Source organism: Pan paniscus, chromosome 2, assembly GCF_029289425.2.
Source record: "Pan paniscus chromosome 2, NHGRI_mPanPan1-v2.0_pri, whole genome shotgun sequence".
NCBI lineage: Eukaryota > Metazoa > Chordata > Mammalia > Primates > Hominidae > Pan > Pan paniscus.
In genome coordinates this window covers 195942658-195953723 of record NC_085926.1, presented here as the reverse complement: position 1 = coordinate 195953723, position 11066 = coordinate 195942658, and the positions used below count along the sequence as shown (strand labels likewise).

At 41.2% G+C, this 11066-nt stretch overlaps 1 protein-coding gene across 21 annotated transcripts in view; it reads right to left on the bottom strand.

Annotated features, from left to right (window-relative positions):
- LMLN (leishmanolysin like peptidase) overlaps positions 1-11066 on the bottom strand; it is a 112550-nt gene that overhangs the window by 50802 nt on the left and 50682 nt on the right. For all 21 annotated transcript variants that reach the window (XR_008624980.1, XR_008624984.2, XR_008624981.1 and 18 more), the window contains 3 exons: positions 5460-5592; positions 3244-3403; positions 75-205 (listed from right to left, as the gene is read on the bottom strand). Coding sequence is in view for 7 of the 21 variants with exons in the window: in XM_055110832.2 (XP_054966807.1) it covers positions 75-205; positions 3244-3403; positions 5460-5592 (424 nt within the window). In the remaining 14 variants the exon portion in view is untranslated. The remainder of the gene's footprint in view (positions 1-74; positions 206-3243; positions 3404-5459; positions 5593-11066) is intronic.

Genomic DNA, 11066 nt, shown 5'->3' with positions numbered 1-11066 from the left:
ATTTAAAATATAAAACCATAAAAGAGATAAAATCACATAATATTTGGCACAAGTAATAACAAACATAAGCTTACCTGATAGCATCCGCTTCCCCAGTCTGGGTAACTCAGCTTCCTCTCACACTTCTCCATAACGAATGCTGATTTCTGAATTAGACAAACGGAATGAGGTCCATACTTTTCAGCGCCATAGTTCTTAAAAATTTCTGAGGCAAAGAAGAAAAGTCTCCTTAAAAATTGACTTTTGGCTCAAAGAACAAGAAACTGAACCATTCCATTTTTATGATTAAAAGTTGCTTTAAAAATCAGACATGTTTCATGGAAATTTTAAATTTAAAAAATTAGGGTAGGCTGGGCACGGTGGCTCACGCCTGTAATCCCAGGGCTTTGTGAGGCTGAGGTGGGCAGATCACGAGGTCAGAAGATGGAGACCATCCTGGCTAACACGGTGAAACCCCGTCTCTACTAAAAATACAAAAAAATTAGCCGGGCATGGTGGCAGGCGTCTGTAGTCCCAGCTACTCGGGAGGCTGAGGCAGGAGAATGGTGTGAACCCGGGAGGTGGAGCTTGCAGTGAGCCGTGATCGCGCCACCGCACTCCAGCCTGGGAGACAGAGCGAGACTCCGTCTCAAAAAAAAAAAAAAAAAAAATTAGGATCCACAGGATTCCAAACTCACACTAGGTTCTTAATAAAGGAATTAATGGGAGAAAATTACTGCATCAGACACAAGGGAATAAAACTGGGCCCAGCGTTTTCTAGGTTAAATATATAGAAGAACTAGCACTAAGAATCATTAGATGACTAGATAGCAAGATAAAATCATCTTCACTGATGGTCTAAACAGGAGGCGCCTCCAAGTTACTCATGACAGGATGAGGCCAAGCGATTTATATAATGCAGACTTCTGGGGGGTGTTGCAACATTTGAAAACTTTCTTATATCTTCAACTTGTGCCACCTCCTGGAAGTCCACAAATATTAGGCTGGTGCAGAAGTAATTGCGGTTTTCGCATGACTTTAACGGCAAAACCACAATTACTCTTCCACCAACCTAGTAAGATGCTGATCTAATCTCACAGTAAGCACAAACCTGCAGAGGAATGAAAGGCCTCTAATGGACAAGGGGACAAAGCTCTTAAACCCGAGCAGTAATTTGCTCTCTTTAGACTCTTTACAATAAGTTTTCTTTGGGGAAGTAGAGAGTTCAATTAGCCCATTTAAAAATATTATAGAGAGAAGTGTTTTATGTCAGTTTTGATAAATCTGAATTATATAAGCTAAAAAATGCAAATTAGAATAAAACAGAATTCTTTACTTCCTTTGAGTATCAGAGTCTTTAAAAACTATAGTGATCAGTGTCTAAAATGGGGTTCAGGGCTGGATGTGGTGGCTCAAGCCTATAATTTCAACACTTTGGGAGGCCAAGGAGGAAGGACCGCTTGAGGCCAGGAGTTGGAGGCCAGTCTGGGTAACATAGCAAGCCTCATCTCTACAAAAATTTTTAAAAATTAGTCAGGTGTGGAGGTGCATGCCTGTAGTCCTGGCTCTGGGGAGTCTGAGGCAGGAGAATCACTTGAGCCCAGGAGTTACAGGTTACAGTGAGCTATGATGGTGCCACTGCACTCCAACTTGGGTGACGGAGTGAGACCTTGTCTCTAAAAATAATAATAATAATAATAATAAAACAGAATTCAGCAAACTGCAACCCTCAGGCCAAATCCTGGCACATTCATTCACGTACATACTGTCTGTAACTGCTTTCAGACGGTAACGGCTGAGCTGAATCAGAAAGCTAGAGACCTTATGACCCACAAAGCCCCAGATATTTATAATTTTCCCCGTTAACAAAAAACGTTTGCCAGCTCCAGCTCTAAAACAATAACATGTGATAGTACATCTCTGGCAAATCCATAACTGACAGATGTGTGCATTTCTTTTGCTTTAATACGGAACCGCTGAGTGGTTATAAGTTGTTAGGATATTTATTTATTTATTATTTTTATGTGATGTGGGGTCTCACTGTGTTGCCCAGGCTGGAGTGCAGTGGCATGATCTCGACTCACTGCAAACTCCGCCTCCTGGGCTGCTCAAGCAATCCTCTGACCTCGTCCTCCTCCATAGCTGGGACCACAGGTGTGCACCATCACACCTGGCTAATTTTTTGTATTTTTGATACAGACAGGGTTTCACCATGTTGCTCAGCTGGCCTCCAACTTCTGAGCTCAAGCAATTCACCTGCCTTGGCCTCCCAAAGTGCTGCGATTACAGGCGTGAGCCACTGCGCCTGGCCAGGACATTTATTAAATAGATGAATGATGGGGAAAAATGACTGCAGGAATCCAGTTACATCTGCCAAGTTTAAGAGTAAAAGGTAAGAATACAAAAATTTAGAATGTAAATGCCTTAGTCTGTAATAAAGTATGGAATGGGGTGGGGGTTTGGAGACTAGGTGAAAACTTCCGATGAACACAGAGAGAAAAACTACTTACTGCTCTTTCTTACATCAGATGTGAGAACATTTCTGTTTACAAAGGTAATTAGTATGAGCTGTAACTATTATTGCAGAATACCCAATTGCCATACTGTTTATTCCTTTGATATCTTGTTCATTTATATGTATTAAGAAGAAACAAATAATATGGTGGTATATCTTACTGGCCATGAGACAAGAACATTGTTTTGCTATCTGAAGAGTGACATGTTGCTTCTATCTTACATAAAATGCACATTCCCCACGAGAGGAAAAAGCAGCTTATCTGAGGTATTTTAATAAAAAGAGGATGGCATTGGAGGATCTTGCACTGACACAAATTAACTATATCACGTAGTATCTATCCGCCTATCTGGGAAATACAGTAATATCTTCCTTATGTTTCTCATCATGTTTTCAGAAGAATGAAAGTGCTTTGCAAATGGAAAGTGCCGTGCAGCTAGAAGGTATGACCAAAATATAGCGTGTGTGCATGCATACGCGAATAATCCCTTCGATGGGTCAGGCACAATTGTAAGTACTTACTACATTAATTCATTTAATTCTCACAACTCTCTAAGTATTGCCTCCATCGTACAGATGAAGAAACAGGCAGGGAAAAGTTAAGTCACTTCTTACATATGGATAGCAGCTGAACTATAAAGCAAATTCAGACAGTCCTGCTCTAGGGTCTGTGCCCTTAACCACAATTTTATATTGCTAATACATAATTTTAATATGTATATAATACTTCATTTCACTAGCCGACTAACCTGGTTGATTTTCCAATATTCTACAATCTGAGCTGCGCTGATATTCACCACTTAAATGCCAACTGAATTCCTGACTGAAAGGGCAGTAGTCAGCAATTTCCACGGAGCCACCATAATAAGGCAAATCTTCTGCAGGTATTCCACTGAGTTCATCAAAGTACTGCAGAAAAAATATTGGGAAGACAAGAAAGTAAGAAACATTCTGTATAAAATTGAGGAAGTGCACAGGCAATTTCTCGCAACCCTTTAATGCCACATCACACAAGATACTAATGTACCTTTCTTCATCAATGGCACCAAATAAAGAACACAGTAATAAACCACCAGAGGAGTACTTAAAGGTTGCTATAGTTTTACAAATAAGCAAGGTAAGTAAATGAGTCTTAAGTTATATATCATAATGTTAAATTAGACTAATGTTTTAACAGCATGAAGTAGTTTTAATTACACTGAGCAAAAAGAAGTTTTAAGAGTTGACAAAACACAGAACTAATGCATACAGTTACAACATTTTAAATAAATGTTTCAAGAGTTTTTAGGAGGCAGTTTATACGTTGTTTTGACAAACTTGAAAAAATTAAAATCTGAGAAAATAAACGAGATCATATCTATAAAATACTTTGAATACCAAAGGTACAAGGCACCAGATAAATTTTATTGTTCTTTTTTTTTTAAATTAATTTTATGGCCGGGCATGGTGGATCACGCCTGTAATCCCAGCACTTTGGGAGGCTGAGGTGGGCGGATCACCTGAGGTCAGGAGTTCAAGACCAGCCTGGCCAACATATAGTGAAACCCCGTCTCTACTAAAAAAAAAAAAAAAAAAAAAAAATACAAAAATTAGCTGGGTGTGGTGGCGCACACCTGTAGTCCCAGCTACTTGAGAAGCTGCGGCAGGAGAATAGTTTGAACCTGGGAGGCAGAGGTTGAAGTGAGCCGAGATTGCACCACTGCACTCCAGCCTGGTGACACAGCAAGACTCCATCTCCAAAAATAAATAAATAAAAATAAAATAATTGTATGTGTTTTCACACCCCTGGATGCACCAGATAAATTTTTAAAGATGTCACATTTTCCACCAACTTATTGAGTTATATCACTATGCCTATGAATATATTTACTATTTTATGGTATCTGAAGCATTCAGTGAGCTCATAAATATGTGTAGGAAGCTTAAAATTCAGCAGCTTTATTTTAAATTAGCTTCCGAGACATCATTTCTGACAAAAGGTTCCTTTATAAATGGCAGGTAAAGTTGAGGCTTTTTAAAGATAGCTTTGGCAACAAGAAACTTAAAGGTCACGGCCAGGCATATGGTGGCTCACGCCTGTAATCCCAACACTTTGGGAGGCTGAGGCGGGCAGATCACATGAGGTCAGGAGTTTGAGACCAGCCTGGCCAACATGGTGAAGCCCTGTCTCTATTAGAAATACAAAAAGTAGCCAGACATGTTGGCTCACACCTGTAATCCCAGCGCTTTGGGAGGCCGAGGCAGATGGATCACTTGAGGCCAGGAGTTCAAGACCAGCTTGGGCAACATGGCGAAACCCCAACTCTACTAAAAATATGAAAATTAGCCAGGCATGGTGGCTTGCAGCTGTAAACCCAGCTACTCGGGAGGCTGAGGCACAAGAATCACTTGAATCTGGTAAGGGGAGGCTGCAGTGAGCTGAGATCTCACCACTGCACTCCAGCCTGGGCGATAGAGTGAGACTCGGTCTCGGAAAAAAAGATAAAAGATAAAAAGAAACATAAAGGTCAAATCAGAGATCCAGACAAGATATGTGGGACCATTTCCTTAATCTTTCAGATCCCATGAATCAAATCTTTTCCAAAGCAGGGTTTCCAAGTCTTCTAATTAACTGGATTGGAGTACTTAAGTTATTTTCTTTAAAGATTTTTTTTTTCTGTGTAAATTAGAGGAATTTAAATAGCAAGGCTTTGGAAACAATTAGAAAACATAAACAGGTAAAAACAGATCAGATATTCAAATTATTCTTGCCATTATTATAAGACACTGCCAGATTTTAACTAAGTGCTATCAATTAGGACATTAGTTATAAAGAAATGGAAGCATTATTCCATTTTTTTCTAACTTACAGAAAACAAACAAGGCCTTATAAATTAAGAATCTTAAGAGAATTTACTCTTTTAGTTAAAATGGAGACTACTTTTGAAAAGCTGATTCCTGAAACTGTGCCCCAGCCCCGTTCTACCTGGTATTCCTGTGGCAAAGGCTTAGGGAACTTCTGCAAATTACACACGGCAACTGCTCTCTGGTCCTGTCTGCAAGTTAGCTGCAGTGGGTTACTTCTGAGCGTGTCACAGTAAGGGCTCAGCATCTGTCTCCTGCAAACAAAGAGAAGTACCATGGTATCAAACTTCAAAGAAAATACTGCAAGTCCGTTATACAGCCAACAAATGGAATTCCAGATCCTGGCCTAAAAATACAAACCTTCATAATTAACAAATGGGATTCTCGGAAACAGATGGAGGCAATGTCCCCTCTGCCCTGCAGCTACAAAGAGTGGAATTTTCTCTGCTCAATAATCTGACAGTTTGTTTAATTGACCACCTTCACCAGACAATCTTATTTTCCTGTGCAAAATAAAGATTGTGTGAATATTCCTAATTGTTACCAACTTGCTCTGTTCCGTTAAATGTAATCTTGAAAGTATAATTTGAAAAAAGGCATGTAAATTATCAAAAGATATCAGAATCTGTTGCACTGTCTTGCAAAAATAACCTTCAAACAAACCTGTAATTCTTAGCAGTCATCAAACTGACAGTTGAAGATATAAAAATTATATTAATATCACAATAGCAGCTTCATAGATAAAATCTCAGTATTCCTAAATAATAGAAATCCTATTAATACTGGTCTACCGAATTGTAATAGAATTATTGACAATTTTCCTCTTCTTCCACATATTTCTTAAGGGAAAAAAAGCCTGTATTAAATATTTCTTATTTTAAGGAAAATTGATGACTTGTCTTATTTAAATGAACATGGTGTCTCAGCATACATCTTTAGGGAGTTACAGCTTCCTAAGATGAAACACGTAAAATACTTGCCACAGTCTTCAGCAAATGGGAAGCAGCACGGCGCAACAGGAAAGCAAAGGCTTTGAAGTCGTCACACAGGTCTGGGTTCAAACACCAGCACCAGCCACACTTCTGTGGAATTTACTTAACTTTCCTGAGCTTCAACCGCAAAGCACTCAGTGCCTGGCACATGCAGGCTACTCAATAAATGTGATTTCCGCTGTTTATACCATTTTCGTAAAATCTTCATATAAGGCAATATTTTAACTTCCCATGATAAAGCTTCCAATGAATATGGAAGCTCATGTTCCAATAGTTCTTAATCAGTTACTTTCTTGATACCATGAAAGTCATTTCTGTTTTTTGTCTAAAACCAAAAGGCATATTATATTTACTTTAAATTATATAAAATGAGTTTTGGCTAAATGAATAAAGAGGAAAAAAGAAGTTAAAACTTCGTGATTTTAAACATTCCAAAGTTAGAGCTGTCTAAGATTCATGGCTTACAAATTCCAGAGAAGCACTGTCAAGAGAGCGGGAAAAGGTGTACATCTGTGCTGCCCAATATGGTAGCCACTAATCATGTATGTCACTTCAAAGGTGGCTAGTTAACTGAGGAACTTATTTATTTATTTATTTTGAGACAGAGTCTTGCTCTGTCGCCAGGCTGGAGTGCAGTAGTGCGATCTCGGCTCACTGCAAGCTCCACCTCCCGGGTTCAAGCAATTCTCCTGCCTCAGCCTCCCAAGTAGCTCGGACAACAGGTGTGTGCCACTACACCCAGCTAATTTTTGTTTTTTTAGTAGAGACCAGGTTTCATCATCTTGGCCAGGATGGTCTCAATCTCTGGACCTCGTGATCTGCCCACCTCTGCCTCCCAAAGTGCTGGGATTACGGTCATGGGCCACCATGCCCGGCCCTGAGGAACTAAATTTTAAATGGTATTTAACTTTAATTTAAATATAAGTTTAACTACATGTGGCTAATGGTACCATATTAGACAGTATAGCTCTAGAGCCAATATTAACACCAAATGAGCTAGGCAGAGGAGTTGGGCGATTTATCAGTTTTAGTTGCTTCGAACATAGAAAGAACCTTATTTTAAGTAGGTGCAGATTCAAGTGATTCAAAGAAGTATGGCTCTGCCTACGCTCACTCAACCAATCCCTTCTCACCCTGGTTTCCCAACAATGGAGAAGAGTCACAAATGACGAAGCCCAGAAGTGCTCGAGAACAGCCACGCTGGAATCTCTAACATACATACAGGCAGACTGGGTCTGGGAGAAGAGTCACAATTGACGAAGCCCAGAAGTTAAGCATCAGCCCCTGTGCTCAAGAACAGCCACACTGGAATCTCTAACATACATACAGGAGGACTGGGTCTGTGATGTCAGAAGATGGCTTCTATCCTGTAAATGATTCTGAACTTCAATGCCTCACAAGTGGGACATTTGAATGACTGTGACAGGGGTCAGCAAACTCAACTCTTGGGTCAAATCCTGACCACAACCTGTTTTTTTTTTCCTTGTCGATTTTTTGTTTTTGAGACAGGGTTTCGTTGCCCAGGCTGGAGTGCAGTGGCACAACCATTGCTCACTGCAGCCTTGATCTTCTCGGCTCAAGCAATCCTCCCACCTCAGCCTCCCAAGCAAGTGGGACTACAAGCATGTGCCACCATGCTCATTTACTTTCTGTAGAGATGGGGAAGTTGACACGAACATGGCCATGCCCATTTGTTTTGCCTCTTGCTGTATAAAAGTAGAGGTAAGTAGTTGTGACAGAGACTGTAATAACCCTCAAAACCTAAAATATTTACTATTTGGACTTCAAAAAAAACCTTGCTGACAGTGGCTTAAGAATCAAAGGACAGGAGAGAATTCAGGGGACCCACAGTTTTAGTTTTTAAGAATAAAGAAGTAGAAGTCCCTTCTGTTTCTGGTCTTAGGTGATGTTATAATTGGGACCAAAAGGGGAATAAACAGAGTTGCAACTGTTAACAGAAAAGTGAACAAACAAAAACCTCCCTAAGCTCTTGCAGCTGCAGTGTGAGTTACATACTTCCTTTGACACACCGGAACAGTGGTTCCCAAACTCCATTACACATAAAATCACTTGGGAATTTATTAAAACAAACTCACACAATGCCAGTGCCCGGCTCTCAGCACAGTCATGACTTAATTAGTAACCGAGGTATGGAGAGTTTTTCAAGTTCTGTAGACGATTTTCATAAGCAGCAAAATTTGAGAACTGGCAGGTCAAGCTGTAGTGCAGGGGTAACAAGCTGGGGACACCCAGAGTGGTTGCCGGTGCTTCCGGCTACTGCCTATTATCTTCACATTAGGGTTACAACTCAGAGGTCAGACTCCTTAGTAGAAACTACAAGTGATTTAAATTGCTTTATGACCTAACCTAGGTGAGAAAAGATGAGAATAGTATTTTCTTTTCCTTTTTTTTTTTTTTTTTTTGTTTTTGCAACAGGGTCTTGCTGTCACCCACACTGGAGTGCAGTGGCATGCTCACAGCTCACCACAGCTGTGACCTCCTGGGCTCAAGGGATCCTCTCACCACAGCCCCCAAGTAGCTGGGACTACAGGGCCACGCCACCATGCCAGCCTAATTTTTTTTACTTTGTAGAGATGGGGTCATGTTGCCCAGTCTGGTCTCAAACTCCTGGGCTCAAGCCATCTTCCCTTTTCCCAAACTGCTGGGATTACAGGTATGAGACACCACACCACACCTGGCCCACCAGGGGAATTTTTTTTTAAATATAAAAATAGAAATATAAGTACCACTTCTAATTCCTGGAAGATGGACTAGATGTGCTTTTCTCTATTCCTCCTTCTAAGTACAACTAAAAACCCAGACACTGTAAATTAAAGAAACAAAAGAAGACTCTGAAGGGTGGAGAGAAGTCAGACTAGTTAGGGGACTCTGAAGGGTGGAGGGAAGTCAGACTAGTTAGGGGACTCTGAAGGGTGGAGAGAAGTCAGACTAGTTAGGGGGCTCTGAAGGGTGGAGAGAAGTCAGACTAGTTAGGAGGCTCTGAAGGGTACAGAGAAGTCAGACTAGTTAGGGGGCTCTGAAGGGTGGAGAGAAGTCAGACTAGTTAGGGGACTCTGAAGGGTACAGAGAAGTCAGACTAGTTAGGGGACTCTGAAGGGTACAGAGAAGTCAGACTAGTTAGGGGGCTCTGAAGGGTGGAGAGAAGTCAGACTAGTTAGGGGACTCTGAAGGGTGGAGAGAAGTCAGACTAGTTAGGGGACTCTGAAGGGTGGAGAGAAGTCAGACTAGTTAGGGGACTATGACGGGTGGAGAGAAGTCAGACTAGTTAGGGGACTCTGAAGGGTGGAGAGAAGTCGGACTAGTTAGGGGACTCTGAAGGGTGGAGAGAAGTCAGACTAGTTAGGGGACTCTGAAGGGTGGAGAGAAGTCAGACTAGTTAGGGGACTCTGAAGGGTACAGAGAAGTCAGACTAGTTAGGGGGCTCTGAAGGGTGGAGAGAAGTCAGACTAGTTAGGGGACTCTGAAGGGTGGAGAGAAGTCAGACTAGTTAGGGGACTCTGAAGGGTACAGAGAAGTCAGACTAGTTAGGGGGCTCTGAAGGGTACAGAGAAGTCAGACTAGTTAGGGACTTCAGGACTCAAAGACTGATATGGTGGTGAATTCTCTCAACAACTGATAGACCAACTAGGCAGGAAATCAGCAAGGATATAGAAGAACTTAACATCATCAACCAACAGGATGTAATTGACATTTATGCAACACTTCACCCAACGTCCGAATGTACATTCTTTTCAAGTGCCCATGAAATGTATATCAAGATTGGCTGGGCACGGTGGCTCACGCCTGTAATCCCAACACATTGGGAAGCCAGGGCGGGCAGATCAGCTGAGGTCAGGAGTTCAAGACCAGCCTGGTCAACAGAATGAAACCCCGTCTCTACTACAAAGAAAAAAATTAGCCGGGCATGGTGGTGGGCGCCTGTAGTCCCAGCTACCTGGAAGGCTGAGGCAGGAGAAGAGCTTGAACTCGGCACCAGAGGCTGCAGTGAGCCGAGATTGCACCACTGCACTCCAGCCTGGGTGGCAGAGTGAAACTCCGTCTCAAAAAAATTTAAAAAATAAAAAAACACTTTTTGATGGGGTTGTTTGTTTTTTTTCTTGTAAATTTGTTTGAGTTCATTGTAGATTCTGGATATTAGCCCTTTGTCACATGAGTAGATTGCAAAAATTTTCTCCCATTCTGTAGGTTGCCTGTTCACTCTGATGGTAGTTTCTTTTTCTGTGCAGAAGCTCTTTAGTTTAATTAGATCCCATTTGTCAATTTTGGCTTTTGTTGCCATTGCTTTTGGTGTACCATCTCACACCAGTTAGAATGGCGATCATTAAAAAGTCAGGAAACAACAGGTGCTGGAGAGGATGTGGAGAAATAGGAACACTTTTACACTGTTGGTGGGACTGTAAACTAGTTCAACCATTGTGGAAGTCAGTGTGGCGATTCCTCAGGGATCTAGAACTAGAAATACCATTTGACCCAGCCATCCCATTACTGGGTATATACCCAAAGGACTATAAATCATGCTGCTATAAAGACACATGCACACGTATGTTTATTGCGGCACTATTCACAATAGCAAAGACTTGGAACCAACCCAAATGTCCAACAATGATAGACTGGATTAAGAAAATGTGGCACATATACACCATGGAATACTATGCAGCCATAAAAAATGATGAATTCATGTCCTTTGTAGGGACATGGATGAAGCTGGAAACGAT